At 36.4% G+C, this 26,528-nt stretch overlaps 2 protein-coding genes across 3 annotated transcripts; one reads left to right on the top strand and one right to left on the bottom strand.

Moving 5' to 3' along the window:
• Window positions 1–3,634: 3,634 nt before the first annotated feature.
• On the top strand, window positions 3,635–7,784 carry LOC147869410 (VASCULAR-RELATED NAC-DOMAIN 6). The gene is made up of 5 exons (XM_087329119.1): window positions 3,635–3,959; window positions 6,403–6,541; window positions 6,886–6,977; window positions 7,153–7,264; window positions 7,442–7,784. Exons 1-5 carry the CDS (start codon window positions 3,660–3,662, stop codon window positions 7,654–7,656), a joined length of 858 nt encoding a protein of 285 aa, XP_087185245.1. The 5' UTR covers window positions 3,635–3,659; the 3' UTR covers window positions 7,657–7,784.
• An 881-nt stretch (window positions 7,785–8,665) lies between these two features.
• LOC147869409 (uncharacterized) lies at window positions 8,666–14,486 on the bottom strand. 2 transcript variants are annotated; one of them, XM_087329111.1, is made up of 7 exons: window positions 14,359–14,481; window positions 14,224–14,279; window positions 10,742–10,805; window positions 10,506–10,647; window positions 10,146–10,226; window positions 9,503–9,589; window positions 8,666–9,356 (listed from the first exon to the last, which is right to left on the bottom strand). In XM_087329111.1, exons 1-7 carry the CDS (start codon window positions 14,437–14,439, stop codon window positions 8,773–8,775), a joined length of 1,095 nt encoding a protein of 364 aa, XP_087185237.1. In that variant the 5' UTR covers window positions 14,440–14,481; the 3' UTR covers window positions 8,666–8,772. The 2 variants fall into 2 exon arrangements, with proteins under 2 accessions (XP_087185237.1, XP_087185231.1); XM_087329105.1 differs by having other exon boundaries at window positions 14,224–14,486.
• Between the last annotated feature and the right edge of the window lie 12,042 nt (window positions 14,487–26,528).

Genomic DNA, 26,528 nt, shown 5'->3' with positions numbered 1-26,528 from the left:
AACGAAAACAAAGACCAACTTCACAAAGACCGACATCTTTGAAGGAGAGGAGGCGACAATGTCACCAAATGAGCCACATAATAACACCTCCTCAGAAAACTTGTCTTTCACATGATATTCCATGTCCTCTGTCTTCCCAATCATATATGTCAGGTCTGGATCTACAATCCCAACATAAACACTTGCGGACAAAACAAAACTGATTCCAACATTTCTGAATATTGTTGGGGAGAAATAAAATAGAAATAAAACACAACATTGATTCTAGAGAGCTATTGCAAAACAAACATGGCTACTCCAATTGACCATTTCGGGCTCTTAGAACAGAACTCCATCCCAACTAAGAGCACTGCAGTAGGCAAGATGGATATCCAAAATCAATTCCTCCAACAGCCAGGAACAGTTTCTACTGGAAGCCCAATTACTAGGGCACAAAGTATTCCAATGCATGTAGCAATCTGGCAGAGACTACCATACGTTCCATTCATGTACCTACTCATAATATTCTGCTTCACCCCCCACACCATCTTCTCTCATCCTTATCCCTCAAAAAAAATTTGCTTCTTAAGTCCACATCAACCATCTCGCTGATTACCACCAAATTCTTGTATACATAATAACAAAGTGATTATAAAATGTTTCCTCATCCCCTCATATATTTGCTTCAATCCCCACACACCATCGTCACTCATCCTCTCGTCATGAATAAACTCTATAAAGACAATAACTACATGACAACAACTAGAAGACTATCCTGTTTGTTGCACTCCCTAAGATGAAACCTAAAATCTTCTTCACTCCATGCCATGCCACCAAATTCCATCAAGCATCATCCACAACAACCATCTTGCCTTCTCGCTAATCGGCACCAAATTTTGGCTTGCCATGTCCTTGATTTCCTTCCATCAAGCATCCTACCATATAGACCGTAAACAAATTAATGTAAAAATTTCCCTCACCAACTCATGATAATATGCTTCTTCAACCCCCACACCATCTACACTCATCCTTATTGCTCATAATAAATTGCTTCTTCTATCCACAACAACCATCTCGCCTTCTCGCTAATCGGCACCAAGTTTTGGCTTGCCATGTCCTTGCCATGCCTAGTTGTTTATTCTTGACCTTGTGTTTACAACTCTTCTTTACATGAGACATCTACAAATAATAACTACCATTGTCTTTTGTTGCTACATGTTGAACAACTCCATCACCATAAACAAGTGTTATGGACCCCTCTTGTGTCAATATTTTTGTGAATTTCTAGTTGTTTATTCTTGACCTTGTGCTTACAACTCTTCTTTACATGAGTCGTCACCTCATCTTCATTGTCACCAAGAGTTCTCTAAGGCCCACCTCAACAATGTCTTGCTTAACAATAAGCTCGAAACTCTTACCTTAACTCACGTTTTGGTTTACAACCTTCACAATGTCATCGTACCTTGACCTAGGTTATACCTAGTCCTATGGAGTAGAGAATCACTTCACTAATGTACAACCACAATCCTTTTCTTAATACTCACTTTGGTTCACACAAAGGGTTTATTCACAATTTTTCTTATTGGTTATAATGCACACTTAGTCTAGAATATATTTATGAGTTCTCTCACTATCAATTAAACAAAGACATTAAAGGGAAATAATGCAACAAAATAGAAAGAAGACTTTGATATTAGTACAACAAATAGCGTTTAAAGCATAAAAGTCTAGTTCTTACATCCATGTCTCTATATTACATTGGCTAATATTGATAGTGGTATAGTGAGTTTCCATCCTAGAGTTTGGATATAAAGCCACATACATCGGTTAATTGACCAATGGTTGCTTTTAGCCTTAAAAGTTGCCCTTCTTATTTAAGGGGCCTTTATTCTGGTTTTGTACCATATATGTTATCTTATGCATACATTATAGCCTTTCATCAACATCGTCACACCCAAACGACCAACAATTTCGGCTATATAGCTATGATGCACGCTTGCCACCTTGTTGTCATGCATAACTAGAATATGATATGCTTTGATAATGGCAATACAAAACCTCACATTAATATGAACCTCATGTTTTTAGACATCGTTGATGTGTCATTGATGTGAATGTACAAGACAACAATATCTGAGAAGTCATAATTGTCTATAGTATCCTTTTTCTCAACTTCTACCATAACTAATACTTTGCGAACATGGACACTAACATTTGTAAAATGGAAAACTCAAATTCCTACAGGAGAAACATCTAATGAGGAAGCTCAATGACTAGTGAGATTTTTTCCATGAGATGGAGGACGGTGGAGTGGTTGCAACTGAATGTGAATTTCCAACCAAAAAGATACTGTCCAACCTTATTCACACAATATAGTTAATGCATTATGTTTCCCACTCTATGTTATAATAGCTCTCATTTTCTGTAGAGATTGAGTAGTTGGGATTGAAAACCCATTATTAACACTTGGAAGGATGATGTCATTTCCTAGTGCCACATTCAAGGCATTAAATAAAAGTGTATGTTTCTAATCAGAAGGACGTGTATAGTTGGGGCTTATGGTTAAAGGACCTCTTTAGGTAAGTTGTAACGTAGTTGTGGGAATTTGTGTGTGCATGTGAAATATCGAGTGGCCCCATTAGGGTTCTGAACAAGGGAAGATTTACATCTTCATGTTTGTCAAAGTTGGACACGTATGTGATCACGATGGTAACAAGAAGCTTGGTAAGGTTTGCATCCGATGGACATATTACGAGAGGAACCGATGATGCCTCAAACCCCACAAAATCCATATCTTGTGGAAAGCGAGGGCGTAGTTTCGGTGAAAGGTGAAGAAGAAGAAGATAGATGCCCCTAGTTGTATGTGTCTGGATTCGAAGCTCTATCTTTGCATCGCTCTTAGCATACTTCAATAGATGTGGACAACAAAATCAAAATCAGAAATGTTTTTAGGTCCTTCTCTCATGAATGGATGGATGGATTTATGGTTGGCATTAGCTTTGTTTTGGTGGTGCTGTTGTTCTGACCGAACCAACCATCATGTTTGAAGCAAAAGCAGAATTGAAAATGTTTTTAGGTCCTTCTCTCCTCATGAATGGACGGATGGATTTATGGTTGGCATTAACTTTGTTTTGGTGGTAGTGTTGTTCTCACCGAACCAGCCATCAACTTTTGTATTGCTAATGATTTTAGAATACCAAGGTGTATCTTTTCTTTGGAAAAAGAAGAAGAAGACGGATGCGGGTGTGAGGTAGGAAGGTCAATGTCTAGACGTATGAGAAGGCCTGGTGTCGAGTTCAATCGAGCCCTCAAAAGTTCCACGTTTGGTAAAAAGAAAAAAGAGTGATAGATGGATGGATGGATAGATAGATGGATAGATAGTGAGAGGCACAAGGGTGGGTTGTAGAGATATTCGAAGCTCTCTCTTAGCTAGGATAGCAAGCAGGGACACATAGACTAGACTAAAAGGTAGTGTCAGAAGGGTAGAAGCTGTAATTATCATGAAGGTTGGGAGAGCAAGAGAAGTCTCAGGAGGGCACGTGTGTAATTATCATAAAGTTGGGAGGGGACATTTCTGTAATTCTTGCTATATATATATATATAGGGCGACAGGGAAGATCATGTGGAAGGTCCTCCCCCCTTCCTGCCTGCGCTTCTCTACTAAGCTTGACGCTTTGGCCATGGCGAACAGAAGGCAGCGGATCGCTAAACGACGATTTTCTGGTGTCTCTTCTTCTTCTTCTTCTTCTTCCTCCACCTCTGTTACGGTAGATGTGAGACCTGTTTCTCTAAGTGTGAAGAAGAAATCTATTCGCAAGCCAAAGAAGGGACATTCTTCTTCTTCTTCTTCTTCTTCCAAGTCGAAGGTTCATCCTCTCAGAGTACCTGGAAGTAAACCTGGAGATGGATGCTTCATCTGTAAATCAAGTTCCCATGTCGCAAAAACCTGTCCCCAGAAAATCAGCAAAGATAAGAATAAGGTATGCTTCTTGCCTATTTGCTTTTTCTTATTTCTTTTCTCGAAGGTAGATATGGATACAAAGGTGATGTTTTTCCTCATTCCTTTGCCTTTTATCGAAGATAGATGGATAATGGGGAAGCGACGCTTTTGATTGTCTTTCCCTCAACACTCTTTCTTTTTTATTATGATTATTGGAAAGATGTGTGACCATTCATCAGAAGAATGAAGAGGATTATTGCCATTATCATCCTGTACACTGTGATCAGCTTGTGAACTTTGTCAAAATGATTCGCTTCTTCTTCATTATGAAATTATAGGGAAGTAAGAACAATGCGTCACTACATGTGAAAGGGAATGAGTGGTGTATTTCCACAAGAGAAATGAAATACTAACACGTAAAACGGAATGACCATTGTAATAAACTAATAGCACCTCTTTCCTTTTTTCTTTGATACTCGTTTCTTGGCCCTTTTTATTACTTGAACTGAGTATATACACGCCCAGACACACTCTTTCTCTCTTCAAAATGGAAGTCAGCAAATGTACATCACCTATGATCAGAAATGCGAAAATAGAGTGTCCCAGTAGCCACATAATGGATACATGCATTAATGAACCAGGCAAAACGTTTTTCCTGAAATAGTGAAGCTTACGACATCAAGATATTGAATGGAGAGAATAGCATTCAGGAATCAGCTCACTAATTATCACATGATTATGCTTGGATATTGTATTTCCAACCTTCTAGGCAGTACTGCTGAACATCAATTCAGTGAATGGGTTGAAAAGGATTGCAAGAGAGCTGTGGTAAGGCAGTTTAGCTATCCAGACACAATGCTGTTGATGATCTCGGCTATCCATGGGTCATAATTGAGAATGGAATGATAAAGTGTTGGTGAGTTAATTGAATGATAATACTTTGGCAAGTTAATGGAATGATAATACAGAATATATTTTTGTGCCATCACGAAGGGTTAAGAACAGAATCCAAAACTCCGTAATACTTCTAGGCAGTACCACTGAACATCAATTCAGTGAATGGGTTGAAAAGGATTGCAAGAGATCTGTGGTAAGGCAGTCTAGCTATCCAGACACAATGCTGTTGATGATCTCGGTTGTGCTTCATAACATTCAGAAATGGTTTCCATGATGGCATATTGAACAATATGTGGATGTGCACATAGAAGAAAAATAAGGGGCACCTATGCCTGAGAGGGCTAGATGTGCCATCTCATTGTTGTACACACTCTCATGCATTGAAAAAAGCGAGTAATGTTGTCTTCATGTTGCAGAAACAGAAAAACATGTCACTTTGGATTGTTTTGCATATGAAAACATTAGGCATATTTTCAGGTATACCTACAAGGTTGTACTACCTTTCAAGAACTCCTAACCTGAACAGAAAAACATTTCACTGTGGGATGCATCACATATAAGGACACAAAGCATGTTTTCAGGAATGCTACAAGATTGTACTAGCTTTCAAAGAACTCCGGCCATGAACTGAACGAGCAATACTGAAAAAGTTTAATGCTTGTCTACTCATCCACAGCACCAAATTATGGCTAGAAAACAATCTTAATTTTTAATCTCAGTTTTTACTTTTGCTTTTGTTCTACAAATTTGAAATTCCCCACCTACAAGCAAGCCAAGTCTTCAAAAGGATACCGTTGTTGAAGATGTCCACGGCATTTTCTGCAGATGGACAATCGTCAAGCTGCACATGAAAGTGCACCTCAATACCTTTGGTGCAACCATGAAAAAGAGGTTCTGAACAATTGCAAAACAGCTCTAGTTATCACTTGAAGAAAAATAGCAGTCGACAGAGGAGATTGCAAGTCAACAAGAATTCAATGTAGTAAATTTACTGAAAATGAAATGAAATGAAACGAACAACCCTATACTGGGATTAATGATAGTGCCTTCTGTGGATTTCTGCCTACTGCTTCATATGGTACTGGAACCCAAGCTAAGTACACTTACAGGTTTAGGATTCCTGGCCAAATAACAAGATTTTTCAACAGCAATATATTTTATGGATCCATACCATTTTAATTCCAGCCAAATTCCAGTGAATGAAGTCTTTATATAAACACTAACAACATTAACATGCAATTTCCACCAAACTATGTTGATCGAAATTTGTTCATGAAGTAAACTTCTGTATGGTTTGAAATATCATATGCTGTCATATGTGTCAGCTAACTTTGATGGTGAAAACTTTTTAGAAGCAAAAACTGAATTTGGTTTATAATTTCCTATGCTATGACTCGAAACTATGATGGGTTAATAAGTTTTTACTATGATGGGTCAAAGTTTTGTATAAATGAAGTTACAATTTTGTTTGAAATATTATATGCTATGCTGTCTACAAGACAAACTTATCTATGGCTCTTAATCTTACTGTGAAGAATAGAAGTTGGCATCTAAAATGTTAGTATTTTTCACATCTTTGTTTGCAGATCTGTTTATGCTGTCGAAGAATAGGGCATACATTGAAGAACTGCCCAAGGAAAGAAAAAGGACAAGACGAAAAATTCTGTTATAACTGTGGACAGGATGGTCATCGTTTAGCTGAGTGCAAAGAGCCACTACAAGAGGGTAAGCATAATCTTTATGGTTCCTCTCGTTGCATTTGAAAATCACTGAAATACCTATCTTTTCTTTATTTCCTCCAATGCCCCAATGTTTTTGTTATTTCCAGAAATACCCCTGGTCAACCACCCTATGTAAGCAATGGTATGTGCTATTTGAGCAATTGTATGATTAATTAATTCCCTTTCCACGATGATATCTGCTATTTGAGCAATTATATGGAGAAATAACTAAAAAGTAGGGGCATTTGACTAATTGAAGGAAAAGTTCAGGTCATTTAGGAGTTTTCCCTTATCTTATTCCAGAAGATATATATTTAGGGGATGAATTCTCACTATTTTTGTTGTCAGGGGGTACTAAATTTGCAGAATGCTTCCTTTGCAAACAGACTGGACATCTCAGTAAGAATTGTCCATCAAATACACATGGCATTTATCCAAAGGTAACATTTTTTGCAGCTATCGACCATCTCCTTATAAGAGAAATTAAATATATGCATTGCTCTTTTGCCCCAAGATGCAGGAAAGAAAATAGAGATTGAAGTTAAATATATCTTGCTATATTTGGAACATGCTACGTTGACTTTCTTTACTGATTTTTTTTATTCACACATACAGGGAGGTTCATGCAAGATTTGTGGAGGCGTGACCCATCTTGCAAAAGATTGTTCTGCTAGTAAATCTTCGACTACTGTCAGTGGAAAACGTGGACAACTGAAGCTGCATATATGTGAGTAAACCCCAAACCTGGAGTTTCTTTCATTTGGGCATTGCCGCTCTATGAAAAGGCTAATGTAATTGTAATCTCAAATCTAGAGTTGCTTTCATGTGGGTGTTAAAGCTTTGGGCATTAAGGTTTTTATCAAGAGATTAATAATGTTGGGCTCTCGTCTTCTTGATAATGTAGCTAAAGAACCTTCTGAAGCCTCCGGAAATCATGCAAAACGAATTGTCTTTGGAAGTGGAGATGACTTGGAAGATGACTTTTTTGGGATTGAAGAAGAAGGCACAAAGCCACCAAAACTAGCTAAAACAAAGCAAAATCAATCTGACCTTCTGCTTCAGAAGCCTACCATAAAAAAAATGAAAAGCTCACCCAAAGTTGTGACTTTTTTGAGATAATGTGTAAAATATAAGGGAAGAGAGCTTCATGACTTTCTTGAGCTGAAAATGTGTGGTTTTAGTCATTATATTTGTTGGGATGTAACCTTCGAGTACGATGTATGAATGAGAAAAATAGAATTAGATGACGATCTGTGTTTCATGAATTAGCTAACATTGCTCAGAAGTTGTCAAAGACATCAAAAGAAAATCAATTTTGGACTGTACATTAATGTTTTTTAAATTTGAATGGATGTGGTATAGATGCATAAACGAAAACTATTAAGGTGCAAATTGTTTGTCATCCTTCAACATGCATTGTTGAAGTAAATGCATTACTACACGCCCCTGCCAAAGATTTGTTCATTGAAAGTGAGAACATTGTACAAATATCTCTAGTTGCTTGTATGTGCAATGCTGACATGGTCTTTCTTATGCTCTTATCAATTTAGTCTCATCCCTTCCACTGCATACCTGTGCCTCATTATCATCTGATTCTCTTTATTTTATTTTGCAGGCTGCATACCTGTGCTTCGTTATCACCTTGTTCTTTTTATTTTATTTTGCACGTGGACTAAATCAACGTTTTCTCGAGAGAATCATTGTATAAATTAACTTTCTCCAAACAACTTGCAGCTACTTCAATGTAAGGTGTCCAATTTATCTTTGATAATTTTGTAGCCCCAAATTCATCTGAACATACTTGATCAATAATTCAACACTTGCAAATTGATGCGGATGCAACTTCAAGCCACTAAAAGCATAAGCTTTTCCAGACACAAATCAAATTTGTAATTATATTCTACATCCAATGTGTTTTAATAATATTTGCACCTCACCTCACACCACACACAAAGCAAATGGAAGAAATTCAGTAGTTCATCAATGTCGGTTTGGTTATGTCACATACCTTGGGCCTAAGTACTTTGTTGATTATATGCAAGATCACGAGAGAGAGACCATAACAAGATTGAATGCCAATCACAGAGACTATCAATAAATAATCGGGATGTACTAGTATCTCATCGAATTGCAATAATTTGACAAAAACTTTTAGAATTAATTGAAAATTATACAGGAAGCCGTTTGGGAATAAATTCTATTCAAGCACAGCAATTAAACTGATAGAGAAGTAATTCACGACCATAGTTGCCTAATCAAACGGCCATCATTATCCCTGTTCCACTTACCGAACATTAGTGAAGAAGATTCATCCACTTTTTTTTCATGCTCTGTAGCCAAACAATTATACAAGAAATAAGTCCCTTGATAATTACTAACAATCTCTTCATTCAAGCACTCCTCCGCAACATGCCATGCTTCTTCAAAAGTGCCCTTCCCACGAAATAAAGGCATTTCTGGTCCACTCTGCAAATCAAGATGTTTCATCATAGAACATGGTCTAGTCATACACAACTGCCAAGATGCAAGACTCGTATTTGTATCGTCATCATCAACGTTATCATCCCTTGCAAATTCATCCTCTAGTCGATTGACCTTTGGTCCCAATGATAGGGCCAACTCGAAGAGCATAATGCCTTTGTAGAGGATGCTGTTTATGAGTTGTAATATCACAAAAGAAGCTATCAACAGAGAAATCTGCCACTTTTTGATGTACTGGGAATACAAAATCACTTTCCAAGGATAAGATAAGTGCCCATTTTCATGTATCAATCTTGCAAATCTCGCTGTGCTATATGTATGATGACTTCGATATAAGTCTGAATAAACCATATGGATCATTTCTAAAAGCAGTAAGTCTCTCATCTTCGCCCATTTGATTACATTTTGTTGATATCGTTGCATTAAAATCTACAGTTTGCCTCGTCTCTTAATTCAAACTTTATCCAGAACTAAACCAGCTTACTTGATGACAAGTTATGTGAATGAATGATGTGATGTGTGTATAAGTTGATATTTATCGCATCACCCACATCCCTCAACAAATTCGGCACTGCAGTGGCAATTGTATTAGATCATAGATATATATGTGATATAAATCACATGAAGAAATAATATATCAGCATTCGCAAATAACCCCATGGATGCCTTCTATGGTCTAATATTAAGCTTATTAGATGTGTATTTATCACATGAAACAAAAATATCTCAGTATTTACTTCACAGACCTAAGGAAAGTCTAAATGCTCAATAAGGTTCAACAAGTTTATTCTAAGTTTGGCCCACTTTCCAGAAAATACCCTCATTCACATAGATGAGAATGCATCCCAAACAAAGGAAGATAAAAACAATGAACAAAAAATTGATCGTAAAGTCAGAAACAAAGGTTGGTTTGCAGGATATACAACATTGCTGTATTCTATACAAGTGTACTAAAGTATATTGAAACTCCTCACGGATTCCTTTTCATGCTAATAACATACATATGCAAATTCACGAGCTTAACAGTATTAGGCTATGTCCTCATTTAGAAAAACAAGAGACTGTATTTCTGATTACAAGATTTATATTGTAACCCAACACATGACAAGATTATGTTAAAATGGTACCTTCAGTATAATCCCATTGGTTGCTAGTATTAGCATTTTGGTCTCCAAGAATGATATCAAGCCGATATGCTCCAATATCACCTGATACACAAACTCAGATGTAAGACTCATAAAAAATATCGAAAAATAACATGCATGTAATCCTTCAAATCGTACATGCCCAGTGGATAATTGAAAGCAAGATATCATGCACATGCATGAACAAAACGGTACATTTCATATACTGATGGAGGTTGGATACTCTTATCAGATTTTGAATAATGAAAATGCAGCAGCTCTATATTTAACATACTCTGCAAGTCATGTGGTTACTACATCAACAATGAACTAGAAACATAAAGTTTTGAGCAGTGATTATACCATGAACAACAAATGGTTTCCTCCACATAGATTCATCCCCTTCATGACATGAAAGCACAGAAGCTTGGCCTACTAAGCCAGAATAATTATTCATAGGCAGCTGCACTATATAGTATTTGTCGTCTATAGTTTGTAACCACACCTAGAAGGGTATGGAAATAAGATGTTTGAAAACAAGTGAAGAAATACAACAAAGAACTCCTTTAGTATCAAGGGAGAATGATCAGTCTACTTACATGATCTCCAAGTTCTATGTAGAGTCTCAATCTGCAGTTTACCTCATCATATGTATATATTTGGCTACATCCAAAATATAGATATTAATATGAGCTAATATTCCTTGCAGTTACACAAATGAATGCAACATAGTGATTCATTTTTTATGACTCCATAAAAAAGGGTTTCATTTAATCATTACAGTGTAAAACCACATCCTGGAATAGGTAGAAATGCAGCTAACATTGTATTAAGCAAATGCGCCAAGGATATTATCATACTCGATTCATCCTATCACAACAACAATGAGCATATATCCAAATGTGTCATAAGAGAAACCATGTTGAATCTTCAACCATGTCATAAGATAATAACCACGTCAAATCTTCAACCCACTATCCGTCAAGAAAAATAGGATTTCATGCTTACCCATATCTTTAGCGTGAGCAATGGGAATGGATTATATGAGGACCAATGATACAACTAAGAGAACTCAAATTAAACTAGAAAATGCTTCTGAATCCTTTTCTCACTTTCTTATCATTCTTAAGTGCCTTCTAGCATACATTCACCATCCCATATGACCCTATAACCAAGGTTCCCTCTTAATTGGATGCAATATATGCTGAGACGATTTGGAGAATGGGATGCATTACACTTACTTCATAATGCCTCAATAAATTCCTTGGTGCATGAGGTTTTTTGCAATGCCAATGTATCAATGCTTGGGAGAGATGTTTATATTTAAACATCTTATATTACATATTTTGCAACAATCATCCTCTCCAGATGGGCAAACTACACACAGTCATACAGGATAGAGCCAATTCCCTTGTCTGCATCCACAGTCATTTTTCAAAAACTTCGTTTACGTTCTCCTCAATGTGAAATGGGACATTTGGGCACCAATGAGGAGACTCATCGACTAAGTACGTTTTGCCCAGAACATGTTTGCAAGTTTGATTATCACTCTACAGCAGTCACACTAAAATTTGCTTTTCCCATATTTTCAGCCTTAGCCTATCCCTATATACACTCTTTCTCAAATACAATTTGCACCCTTTGAGCATCCAAAGACCCTTATTAACTCCATGAGAACTACTGTTCACCTTATCCCCTAGGTAATATTTTAACTTCAAGGATATAAGACAATCTACCTATCTATCTATCCCAGGCATCAAAACATATCCCTTCAAATTTGTGAGTTTTATTGACTAAACCTTATCCATGTTAGCCCTTCTGGTGTCAGGTTTTCCGGTCAACAAATAAAAAAAGTCAACTAAGTTTGGGGTAAAGTCAAATACTGATAATCATCCAAATCCTCCACATGTTCATTGGAAGAAAATAAGAATAGCTTCAGACACACTAAATAAGATTATAAGTCCAAGAGTATAAAAAATCGCTCTTTCTCTGATAATCTCTAATGCACATGATGTACACGATTTCCTTCTCATATCATCAAACACATTTTTGTTTCCACTAAACAAGCACCCTACACATTCCTTTCCTGTATTAAAAACTGCTATAGCAGCTTCTTTTTAAAAATATATTTTTAACCTTTTTGGATCCAGGATATAAAACATAAAGATCTGTCGGTATAACTGACAGTTCAATAGAACCAAGGGATGCTTTATCAAATACTTTCCATCTATAGAATAAAATGCAAGTGATCAAGCATCTACATGCCTATACATATAATGAACCATGTGTGGTTTGTCAAATGCTTTCAATCCTATCATATAGAATACGATCTGTGTTCAGGATGAATTTGCTCTCATTCACTAAAATACCAGTTGATTATTTGTCAAGAGAACAGAAACATATCATTTTTCTGCTAAATTCTTATCATTTGTGGCATTAAAAGGATACTCAACAAATTGTTTGCTAAACTATTATACTTGTGGTATTTTATCACTATAATGTATGAATACATCCACATATACTTGATTGAAGATGTAGATGTGTTAAAGAACAGTTCCATATATATTTTGAAGACTAAACAAAATGTCTTGGAAGTTAAGAATCAAAAGTGATGCAGCATACATGCCTTTTATCCATATGTTCTCATTCACTAAAATACCAGTTCATTATTTGTCAAGGGAACAAAATTTGACAAAGATATATCATTTTCTATTAAATTCTTATAATTTTGGTATTTTCTCGCTATAATACAAGAATACATCTAGATACACTTAGTTGGAGACATAAGTGTGTAAAAGGCCACATTTGTATATACTTTGAAACCTAAAATGTAGAAAATATCTGAACATATCTTGGAAGTTGACGAGTCAAAACCAATTCAAAGTCACACATCACACACGCCATATAATCATTTACGATACACTAAAGTAGACATGCAGTGAAGTCAAGAAAATTCTATTAATTAATAAAATTTCTTCATAATTTCCGGAACCTGATAAAAAAAGAGAATAACCAAGGTCCACATACATATACATGCATAGGAGTATGCATTTATATGCATTTGAATCTTAGACCATAGAAGAAATGTCTGGGAAGTTGAGATGTAGATCTCAATGTGATGCATATATTTAAACTCTTTAAAGATATATTGAGAAGTCAAGAAAATCCTATAAATTGTTGGCTTCCACTATATTGAGAAGACATAATCATATCACACATAAAAAGGAAATTCCTCAAGATATACATGTTAAGAATGGCACTGTTGTAGGCATTTGAATCCTTAATCTTAGAAGAAAAATCACGGAACTTGAGAAGGATATCTCAATATGATCAATGATACAGGCATTCCAGACTTTTACGTTTATAGAAGCAGAGAAAGAAAGGAAAATCCTACAACGTTATAGTATTGTCTCATAAGCTTCTATTTATTTCATGCATAAAAAAGTAAACGTTACCAATTAATAAATGAAATTTTCCAGAAATACATGCATTTCAATAGTAAACCCTGTAGAAGAAAGAAAAACTTGGAAGTTGAACAATCCTCTGGATGATAACCATATAGTGTAGCCTTTTAAGATGAATTGTACTTAAACAGGAACTGAAAATAATAAAAATATGTGCAAGATATGGAAGATGCGGACGGCGAAACCGTGAGAAACTAAACTAGGCCTAAAGCAAGCATTTTTTGTGTTTCTAAGACATGTTGAACTTAAATAATCAAAGAAAAAAACATAATAATCAATGCAAAAAATTGTCAATGTAATGAATGATGCCACATTTTCTGGTCTTTTTCTTAAGTAAGAATCAGCTCAAACCGATAGAAAACCGTCAGGAAGTGGATAAAAAAAACTGAAAGAGAGGAAAGAAGAAGACAATGTATTGAAGCAAAACAGGTTGATGAAAGAAGGGAATTCTAGTAGAGTAAAATTGTTAGGGAGAAGAAGTAGCAGCGAAAGTGTGGAAAGGAGAAAGAAAACGTATTGAATTTAAAAACAGGTAAGTAATGCAAGACGATGTACTACAAAAAAGAAAAGAAAACAGGAAAACTGTGAGAGGCAGGAAGCAAGGAAAGAAGAAGTACCCGAAGAGGGAGAAATGGTGGAAACGGAGAGGCGAGGAAGAAGCGGTTCCGGAGACCTGCGGGAATCGACGGAGAAGAAGAAGAAGAAGAAGAAGAAGAAGATATGGGAACAGAAAGAGAATCGCGTAGGCGGACCTGGCGATGGCCATAGCTCTCTTGCTTTCTTGCTCCTGCTAGCTTCGTTCTTCGACCAGGATTTTTGAATTGCCGGCACATGGCTGGATGTATGGATTAGACGCTCTGCTCATGGACAAAACGAATTAAGAAGAAGAAGGAACATAACTATTAACCCAATCAGCACTAGAACTAGAACTAGAGAGAGAGAGAGAGAGAGAGAGACTTGTGTCACACACCTTTACACGCCCTTTTAAGCTAGAGCTTTGAGCCTCTTACCTCCTCATCTCCTCCTAAGCTTCATCAACCTTAATCGTTAATATTGTGTTCTTAAGAGTGATTAAGTGAGCTTAGGCCCGTTTTTGTGCATTTGAATATTAGGTTTAGAGCTTGCTTTCTTCATTCTCTGGTGTTTGCCCATCGGCTTAGGAGCATATTGACACCCTCTCCTACTCGTCTTGCCAACAAATGATTATAATTTACCCTAGAACTCGTAAGTTTTGATTCTAGGTTGGTTATGTAAAACTCGTGATAAGTCCCAAACTTCCCCCCATAGAAGGATGGATTGGATAGCCCATCAAAGAAACACAAGACTCGCAATACAAGCCAAGGAGAAGAAATTGGATGGCAATCAAGAAGGAGAAAGAAAAGGTTAATAAGTAACGATTCATAACTCTATGATTGGGTCAATCATCGATGAGTTTGCTAAAAACAATTGCGAGTTGATCTACCTACTTAATTGGCAATTTCTAATCAGATTATGATAAATTCTAATCAATGCTCAACGACAACGTATTGTTGCGGTAATATGAAGTCGAATTAGGCTAGTATCAATGTGCACTATACCACAAGGACCAAGAAACTCTATCACTCATTGATGAACTCTATGGATAAGTTTTGATGAGATTGCACTCCAAGCATAATTCTGTCATTCCTAGATGACATTCCAATGAAGTCCACGAAGAGTCAAATAAGGATGGCACTTGGGTGCAGAAAGTTCACATGGGATCACATATTTGATTGTGAAGAAGATATTAGAGAAGCTTGAACGGACACATCTACATCTATCAAGAGATAAGTTGGTATTGGGACAATTAGACATCCTCATTGTGAAATAGTTATGCAAGAACGATTATCATAATCCATCCATGTTGAAGGTTAACATGACAAAAGATGAAGGAAGTTTGTGAAACATTGTCGAAAGTGCATACATTGTTGGGGGCATGTGTATCTACATCCATATATGGATACCATGCTATGCACACCTTGTCAAGCCATTATATCACTTACCACAAAAATGGGCAAAGGTTCAAATTGGTGGAAGAGTATAGTAAGGCTATGGTAAAACCATGAGGGCACTAATAGGTGCACCGACACTAAAGAAGCCATATTACAACTTTGGGTTACCAACAGTAATTACCATCAACACAAAGTCCAATCAAATTTTATCTTTTTTCCTTGAAAGATTTTCTTCAATAGAATTAAAAAAACGTCTAAAGACTATGTCAAGTTGAAGTTATCTGCCCATAGGCTTACAACGTAGAATAAAAGACAATGTATGTACACCAAAACCTGTACATACAAAAACAACTTATACAGGGGTGTTGAACCTTGATACGGTACATTAGCATGATGTTTTTATATTCAAGAAAGGGTCCATGGAAGTTGATAGTTCCATTGAGGTCCCTAATTTGACACTACGAAGAAGGACAACTTCCTCCATAAGTGAAGAACCTTCATCCTTCTCTTATGAATATTTCCTGGAGAACCATTCATATTATCATACTGCCCACGGAGTATTGTCAATAGTGTTTCCCATATCTCCAGCAGTACATCTGAAGGACCAAGCTTTAGTGCATCATAAAGTCGACTGCTTCTACATTTCCATCATACCCATAACATTACCGTAGTCACAATTTTCCAAATCTGGACAGATCGCACTTGCTTTTGAGGTTATTGAAACGGACTAACCGATATCAAACTTCTGTTGTGTATCGTCATGGCCTCTTGAATATCGTCTGCCTCATACAACATCAAGCTGGAATGTAAAATTCCCCACACCATTGCTCCCCATGAGAACAAGCAACCAACATTGATCGTTAGGAATAAAGAAAGAACTTTATTCCATACTTGCTGAGCCAAGGGACAAAACCAGAGGGCATGCTTAGTAGTCACCTGAGTTCCATAGCAAAATCCACATTGCCTAAGCTTAGGTGCTACATTCCCTTTCAATGATTGGACAACTGGTAATGTCGCATGCACTAATAGCCATCTAAGAAGAATAAATTTAGTGGGCCCCTTGAAAGATCAGATCCATCTCCAATAGGTTTTCAATTGCAACGTTGAAACACCCCAGTTAGTCCAATGTTTTTGAGCTACTAACACCATTACATTCGTAGACATTAGTAATGACCTTCCAAGCTTCACTGAATATTGAAAGAAGGGCACATTTATGATCTATTCCCCCAAGGAATATGTCCAGAACCAACCCCCCCATCCCATAGTAATCTTGCAACAGGTTCTTTTGCGTACAACCACATACATATCACACATATGAGCGATGGAAGGGTAAGGATCAAGCAACCACTTCTTTCCCATTTTAGCAACAACACTAACTGGTGCGTGTTGTAAATAGTTGCAGTCAATTGCATGAGTCTGCAATCTATTGTTATCAAGAACCTCAAAATAAGAAATGCACCCAATAGGTGAGATACCCTTGACAACCAACAATATGTCATTTATGAAGCATCCAAACCAAAAAATGTTCTTGTATGGGTTAGAAGGTTGTCGTCAATGAGGAATATGACACTAAAATGGTAGTCGTCATTATCTTGGCACCATGAACAACTTGTAAATATGCAAGACAATCTAATTGTGACATTTGCTGGAATTGAATCTGACTGCTTATAGATGCAGTTGGCCCATTATCCAGTTTACCCCAGGCAAGGTGAGTTCTAAGATCCAACACTTTTCCTACAGTATCCCGAAATAGAGAATTTGCAAGAAGAGGCTGATTAAGCAGTGCATCCCAAGTAGATGGCTTCTGCTTAATCAGAAATGGCTTAATCCCATCCCGTGCCCTTATGATTCCTAACAAAAATCAATTAGATGCTAGATCCCGCCTTGACGTTTGCACATATTCAAGAACAACCATTTTAGAGAGGGTGACCAAACTCTCCCCATCTTAGGACTTAACTTCATAAGCTGATTTAGAAACATTTCTTTCCAAGCTTCTGACCCTAGCAACATTATGAGGTGTGCATAATTGTATAACCATCATAATATATAATGTAGGTTCCTATCTAATAACAATGAATAAGGTTGATTCTCAAGATTTATAAATAAACTAATGCATCAAAAATATATAGAATATGTACCAAACATTTGTTCTTTATGACTATGGTCCTCAATACTTAGCTACATTAAAAAAAATTGAAAATTGAAAATTAAAACTTGTCATCTACAACGTAAGTAATTAGAATAGTTCGCATAATTATAAAGTGTACTTTTTCATTTGTTAATGTGCTTGGACTACCTAACATGTCGAAAAGTAAATTTCACTAGGCACATTGCCACAAAGATGTCAGTACGCATGTGAAACGTGAACAGAACCACTGGACCTAAACCACGAAATATGGGTTTATCGATCCAATTGATGATTTAAAGTGGGTGCATATGTATTCTATACGCAAGTGAAGGTGTGTGTGCGTGTGCGTGTGTGTGTGTGTGTGATGCTTGTATGTGAAAATACAAAGTGTGAATATATTTGAATATGTGTATATATAAATGCGTACGTATTTATTTATTTTTTCCAAAATGAAGCTACTTTCCCATTAGTTAGGTAGGATTATTACAAAGAGACTATACAAGGAGGCTTAAACATAGACGGTACCTGTTGTGGTTGCATCTCCATTGGGGTGGAGAACACGAGTTTGGGGAACAAGGATTCGCAGGGGGACATCGTTGTTGCCAACGCTTCTGGGTCGCCATCCCCTAGCCCTTGGAGCAATGTGAATCTATTGGAGGTTCTCACCTGTAGGTTGTGCGCCTCCGCACTCCCCGAGAGGATCTTCACCTGTTTCGAGGGTTGTTTGTCCACACTTGTTGGTTACAAGGTAGGAGAACTTCTTTCTACAAGACAATCTTGAAAGGGGGGGGGAGAGGCTGCACCTAGGCTTTGAAGTTTCCCCTGCTTCTTAACTAGGTGCCAAGGAGCCTCACTGCCCTTGGGTGGCTCGGCCTTCCCTGAGGTTCGAGGGCCCAAGCTTCCCTTTCCAGTCTTACGAGGACATTCCTTAGCTAGGTGCCCTTTTTGTTTGCAGATGAAACACTGCCCAGGGAGTCCCTCATATACCACATTCACCATTGTGAGACCTAGCTCCTCAGAGTAGAGCCTAATTCTAGTAGGAAGTCCATGGAGGGAAGGCACTAAGATGCGTAGCTTGGGCACCTCCGCTACTGTATCTGCCATGGACATTTTGTTAGGGCAAATCGTCCCTATTTGTTCACCAAAAAAAGGAAGCAGAAGACACAAGTGGGGAGGGAGGCCAGGAAATGTTGCGGTGATCACCCTAGGATTGTTAAGTTTCCGCACCTCCTCAATTGGATTGAACCCTAGTGACCACGGCTGGAGCAACACCTTACCGTACTTCTCGAACCCACTCCTCGAATCCTCACTCCTCTCGAATCCTCGAACCTAACCCTAAAGCGCCTCTGCTCAGAGATGGCAGCGGCGAGGGGGGGGCTATGGCGACGCCCACCCTTCGGAAAGCTCTGCGCAAATCAGCTCCAGCTCCTGTACTCAGCTCCTGCTCCTGCAGTGGCTGCTAACTCTTAATGAGAAGAAAGGTGGTCATGTTGCTGCACTCTTCCCCCGAGGTTGTTGCCTCCATTGCTCCGATGTCGGCCTCCGCTGCTTGCTCCGTCACAGCTGCTCTCTGATTTTATCTATAAATGTGTACGTATTGTGTATACGTATGTGAGTAAGTACACATATACATATATAAATGTGTATGGTTACTTGTATAAGTATGTACATGTGTATAAAGGTGATGAAAAGTGAAATATACAAGAAAACGTATGCCATGGGAAATGGTCATATGATCCAATTATGTCAAAGCTATATAAGAAATTTGATTATTGTATGATGTGATCATTTAAGAATGATAGATTTGAAATTGTAAAGCTTTTTCTTGTCCATAAGTAATATGATTATATAGCAAATTAAATTAATCCAGAGAGAGTGGCTAGAACTTATAAGTTTTTTGGGGAAAATATATATAAGAGAAAAACAATATTTTATTGTGAGTATGAGAAATTGTTTGGAAGATACAAAACATGTATAAGTCTTGGAAAGATTGTTTTCTTCATCTGCAAATGACAATGGTTTAGTTCAATTTGGTTTGGACATCTCAAACTCAAAAGTAATTTATACAAAATTGTCTTAAACTTAAACCATTACGCCATTTAAGTTGTTTAAATGGCAATTTAAAACCAATTAAACTACAAATGTTAAATTTATAAAGGTTCATATTGAACCAAACCCTTGAACCCCCCAAGCCAAATTGACCCCTTTACAAGTTTTCAAACGTGAACCATATTTAACTAGTCACAAATTTTCAAACTTGAACAAAACTAAACCAAATTGTTTTAATTGTTATGCCACAGTTTATGCGGTTTGGTTCGGCTCAAACTGAATTGTTGCCAAATCTAGTGTTTGTGATGAATACGAACAAGCTTCTATGGATAATGATACTTTACAGGATGATTTTAGATTTTAGTGTGTATAATTAATTGCATATAAAATAGGGTTTTCTAAGGTGATTAAGATCAAAACCAACTCCACCAAATGAAACCAAAATAGAAAAGGTTATGTAGAGCGAACACCGCCAAGCTTAGATGGGCATGAAGATTATAAGAATTGGATCATTGATAGCAACACAATGTTGATCAATGAATATGTCATGACATATGTGTAAAAATAGCATCGTTCTCAAATATGATGTGGGTTTACATGAGCTAGTATTTTAATCCACAATCCATTACATCATGATTCTGCAATGTTATGTGGATTTTTTGAGTGAATGTTACATTCGTATATATTATAGGAGGCTATGGAAAAAACATACCTGTCATTTTCTACGAAAGAAACATTTTGTGGATCTATAAATATGTCTACATTTGTGTTTTTGGATAATCAACAAAACGTTTAAAATGTCAATGGACAATCATGTCTGTTGAAATTGAAGGTTGCACATCAAATCCTAATATTGATAGCACACGTCCACATAATAAATCCATGGTTGATATTGTAGACTTATTTTCAATTGAAATTAAGTGAATGATTGAAAAGATAGTTTGGAATTTTGTACACAATGACCTCAAATTAAAGTGTTTGTGTACATTGAAATTCTAACATTTGACTTGACAATAAAATGTGACGAAAATGAGTATAGATGGCTCTAAAATTAAAGTATTAACATGTTACATGACTCATCATTAATTGTTCAATTTAGGAACATCAAAAGTGTTGAATATATTGTAATTTGTGACTAGATAAATTGGTTACATATGTTTAACTTATGGAGATAAGTCGTTTGACTCCATAGGTGGAGATTTACTCTTGATATAACTACATACACCTAATGTACTATATTGTCAATGTGAACACGCATATCAAATAAGGACTCTCTTTTTAAGGATATTTTTCAGTACTCATTGGCCCAAACCTAGTCAAATTAGTAGGCTCGGTATTAAGCCACGGAGAAGTTGGCTCTATAAATTAAGAGCAAATCGGAGAGTTGTTTATCATTCGTGCTATGATTCCCATCAATATATTTGTTAATGGTCTATAATAAGAATTCATGAATCATAACGTATATTGTACAAACATAAGTAAAATGACTACTAAATCACTTGTTGCTTCCTTGATTATGGTTTCTATGCTCATGGCTACCCTCCCAAGTAGCACTAATTGTGAAGGTGAGAGTCGAGACATAACTAGCATTACATTTCATTAAATCTAATCATTTAATTTGGTCAATTATGTTGTATTTGTGTGATTCTCAGCCAATATCAATTGACTAATTTATATGCCTAAAATTACCTTCAAATCCTTCAATTTAGCATATATTAACTTATGAAAGACTTCATGTGCCCTCATCATGTGTGTTGATTAAAAGGATGACTTATTTCCAACACAGACACTAATACACCATTTTATTTCCAATTCCTTTAAACCTCTTCCTAATCTAATAGATTCCACCTTCTCATTTCCAATCCATGTTCTTTCTTTACACATGAAGTCTGTTGGTTGTTTGTGAGATTACATTCAATCTATTATATGGAAAATTGTGACGTAATATGATGTTGATTATTATGTCATTTCTATAGCTTGCGAGGGTGGTATTTGTCCACAATTTGTCCTTAACACAAGTTACTCGACTTGCACATCTACTGGGGGCTCAGATGTAAAGTTGCCCGCATACTACAATTGTTGTTTCCTCTTGCGATGTTTTCCTAATGCAACTGGTTGTGCCCTTCACCTTGCGGATGGAACCACATTTGATTGTGGCTTTTAAGCCCAAATTTGTGACATGTTTCATTGTATATTGGCAATGTAGACCATTAATATACATATTGAATAAAATATCAACCTGCTCCATGAGTAGGGTAGTTTGGTAATATATTCTAGAAATCAAGTACAACATAAGAAAGTTTATAGGTGTTCTAACAACCAATTGTGTTAGAGTAAGAAAGTATCCAAAAATATAAAAGGAGATCTAAAGATCATGAATTAACAATACAACATGTGATTTTAATAGATTGAATGTATGACTTCACATTTCCTTATAATCAATGTAAGGTAACTTGCAACTCCTATGATATCAACATAGATAAAAAAGGGTAACCACAATTGATAAGGGTGATATCAATGACGATCCGTTGAATGAATGATATCAATGTTTGATAACATCACTCTCAACAAATTGATAGGCCATGTCAACTATGATATGCTTCAAGGGAAATGAATATAAAGGAGAAGTTAAAAAAATAAAGCAAACCTCAAGTGATACTATAATATGTGGGCAATTCGTAAACATTAAGGAGAATATAAATGATTCCATATCATGATGAAATCATAGAGCATAAGTTTCATGTGTAGGCACTCTATTCATTACTAAATTTATTGACTTTTGTAAACGAAAAAAAAGAAATCGAATGTTTCTATTATGATTAACTCTAAGAGCTAAAAAGCACTAAAACATCACCTTTTAGTACAAAGAGAGAATTTCCATGTCATAATCATTTATAAGGTATATTTTTAAACTCATGCACTAATTAATCATGTCTAATGTATTAATGATTTTTTTTTTGTATTATTGATAGAGTCATAAAATAGGTTTAACACAATAAATACCCTACTAACCTACCTCTAACTATATAATTTACTTTAGTCGCTTATTTAGCTAATGACCCCCATCCTAAGTTCTGATTGTTAGCTTAAATAAATACTTCGGAACCACTCCACCTTGTCAGAAATCCGTTTTCTAATTTATTTTCTTTTACTTTTTATTAACTTGTATGAACCCAAAGACTTTGGTTACTTTCTCCATGTAACCCAGTCACGAGTCACGGCAATGTTTGTCATCCAAGGCAAACTACTAACTTCGTAAAGTGCCCATCCAAAACAAAGCAAAATATGTCATAATTTATATGGTGTCTACATAATTATTATATTATGATTATGGTATACAAAGTAGGTTTCCATCCAATACAATGAATAAAGATGACTCTCATGAACTAAAGTAAAATAACACATTGATTTTGAAGCGAGAGATGGAAACGAGAGAACAGAGCATGGATGAGAAAACGACAAAGGCCCAAGTAGTTGCGACAGTGGGAGGATCCCATGAATCGCTTCCCGATTTTCAACCTGTTGTGGGGCTGATGGTCGAGCTTTAGCTATCAGAGCAAGAACAAGTATAGATGAGACAAGAGATCGATCAATTGCAACAAATTTCTCTAATTATACAAGTTTTAGGTCTCCGGCCACATCGTCAAGAGTTGAGACACTTGCTACATGCTCGATTGCAGGCTGAAATTGGCCGGATTGAAGATGTGCAATTTCTAGGAAGAGGCTATTATCATGTCGAGTTTCAAGATGAGGCATCTGTCCAGGTATTACTTGCTATGAAATTTGTTGATATACGAGGAGGAGCATGGGTTAAGTTTCAAGAATGGAAACAGGGTTTTGATCCTATGAGAGAGACCCAACATGATATTTTAGTTCTAACTACGAGTTTTACCCAACATATATATTTTTTTGTCTCTTTCCACATCCCCCATTCTCCAAACAAGGTAATTTCACATATTCCGGCAACGGTTTTCCTCTAGTACATAATAATTTAACTATTGGTATTCCAAATATTTGTCCGTCTTTGTTATGCATATAGGCATCTAATACAACTCCAATTAAACCTCCTAATTGATGCAACAGATGATGTCATTCCTTAGGAAATGTTGTAAATGATGAGCCGCAAACAAGTGTTGGCGGCTCTTGGGTTCAAGTTGCCAAAAGACACATGATAAAAAAAAACAAGTCATGATAAATCCAAATGGCAACCTAGGATAATATATACAATTTGTTAACCGACGTAGAAGATGGACAAACTCAAATGATTGAAGATTTGGGAAATATGGAAGTATGTATGGCTATTCGTGATATATGGCAAGTAAAGATGTTGGATGTAGGAAATTTGTTGTTAGGAAGAGCACAATATGCTATATGAAATTTCATAATAAAAAGGTTGGCTTTCTGAATTTGTATGGTCCTAATTCTTCTAGAGAATGATTAAAGATGTGGATTGAATTGGATAGTTCATTGCCAATTATAGATCATTGGTGTATAGCAAGAGACTTTAATATGATTGAGGATCCTAAGAATAGGAGTGGTGAAGGTGGAGCAACAATGCATGGTTTAGAATTATCTGCATGGGAAAAATTTACTATAAGTAGAAGGTTGTTGGATGTTTGGCATTTACCATCCTTTGGAAAATTGCATAATTCTTTAATGTTTTCTAGGTTTGATAGAAGATTAAATGGGGCAAATCTGTCAAGAATTTATAGGATTTATGATGATGACTTATTTGTAGAGATAGGAGGGAGTGTTGGCATTTATTCATGTACGACTTTCTCCGATCATGCCTCAGTTGTGTTACAAGTTAATGATGGGAAAAAACGTAAGCAACAAGGGAGAATAAGGATTCCACCGGAATTGTTTACAAAATCCATAATTAATGAACAAGTTATGTATATGGAGACAAACTTTATTGCAATTAGGAAATGTGGAAGATAATGTGGCCTTGGCAATATCACATATTAGTGGTTTCTTAATCTCTTGGGCACACGGGAAAAGGGAAAGATAAACACAAAAAATTATCAGTATGCATCGTGCCTTGACATCGTTGCAACATTTTCAAGAAAGGGATCCATTGTGTGAATGGACAACAAATGCTTTACATAATGCGAAATGGGAATTAAGAAATATTGAGGACAACATTTTACAATTTCAATATCAAGCTTTTGCTTCAAAATGGACACAAGTAGGTGACAGAGTAAACAAAATGGTTTTTTCCCAAGTTGCACCGAAATGGTCGGCAGTAGGGATTAAACAACTAAGGAGAGAAGATGGCTCCTTAACAGAAGATGAGTCAGGAATTGTACAAATTGCTACTACTTACTATACTAAATTGTTGTTCGTTGGAGTTGCTACCGAATCTATTCACACAAGTAGGAAATGTGTGTGGGACAAAATTAAGCCTAAAGTCACAAATGAAATGAAGGTTGCATTACTAAAGCCCTTTGACATTATGGAAATACATAATGCACTTAGAGCTTTAAGTTTTATGTCTTGTCCATGGGAGGATGGAATTACTCCACATTGTTTCCTCAAATATTGGGAATATATTGGGGAAGACTTAACAAAAGCTTATCAAACTATTTTTGACATTGGGTACATGCCTCGTAGTATGGCAGTTGGCTTGATTTATTTAATACGTAAGGTTGAAGGTATATCAGATGATATTAGAAAATGGAGACCAAAAACTTTGCTAAATACAATATATAAAATCTTCGCAAAAAAATTGTCATTGAGAGTGCAACCTTTCTTACATGATTTTATTCATATCACCCAAATAAGTTTTATTCAAGAAAGAACTATACTATATAATTTGTTCTTTTTTGGGGAAGCCATTACCTTGGCTCGTAAGAAAAAAGAGAATTTAGTGATTTTGTTACTTGACTTTGAAAAGGCATATGATCGAGTTGATTGGGACTTCCTTCAGGGTACTCTTGTAAGACTGGGTTTTACGGAGAAATGGGTGATAGGAGTCTCTTCTTTGTACAATTCAACGTGCAGTTCTGTTTTGGCAGGAGGGGTTAACAATGATGAGTTTCAAATTTCCCAAAGTGTACGACAAGGTTGTTCACTTGCACCATATTTATTTTTGTTTTTGCTGAAGCGATGAGTTTGTTTTTTACTGTTAAAGAGGTTGGATTGAAAGGAATAGCAATGCCCCTTGATGGGACAAATGTTGTCGATGTAGAATTTGCTGATGATACAAGTTTGTATCTAGATTGTTAGAATAATAATTTGCAGAAAATGTACACAACAGTGCAAACATTTTGTATGGCGTTAGGTGCATCAATTAACTGGAATAAATCAGTGGGGCTTTTGGTCTCGTCCAATTCCACAACTCCGCAATGGAGTCCTCATCCAGATTTCCGATGGATTCCTAAGGGCACTTCAGTTAGATATTTGGGATGTCAAGTAGGTTTGAATATTTCTTTAGAAATTCAGGTTAGTTCTTTGCTATTGAAAATTAGGAAAAAACTATTGTTTTGGAGTAAAGCTAAACTATCATTTGCGGGTAGAGTGATGGTCGTTAATCAAGTTTTGTTGTCTAGTCTTTGGTATATTATGTCATGTTGGAGTTTTTCCAGATCATGTATGGGACAATTACAAAGATTGATCCGAATTGTTAAGCCATGCCAGGGGAAAGGTATTTTGGTCCACAATTGTTAAGCCATTGGATCAAGGAGGATTAGGGATTGTAGATCCATTACAACAGTCCAAAGCTTTGATTGCAAAATTGGTGATTCGAGGATTGTTGTTAGGATTGGAACCTTGG

The sequence above is a fragment of the Azolla caroliniana genome, unplaced genomic scaffold (genome assembly GCF_043228905.1).
Source record: "Azolla caroliniana isolate FFs.n. ecotype wild unplaced genomic scaffold, voAzoCaro1.0.p SCAF_1, whole genome shotgun sequence".
Lineage (NCBI taxonomy): Eukaryota > Viridiplantae > Streptophyta > Polypodiopsida > Salviniales > Salviniaceae > Azolla > Azolla caroliniana.
This window is presented reverse-complemented; position numbering and strand designations above follow the sequence as displayed.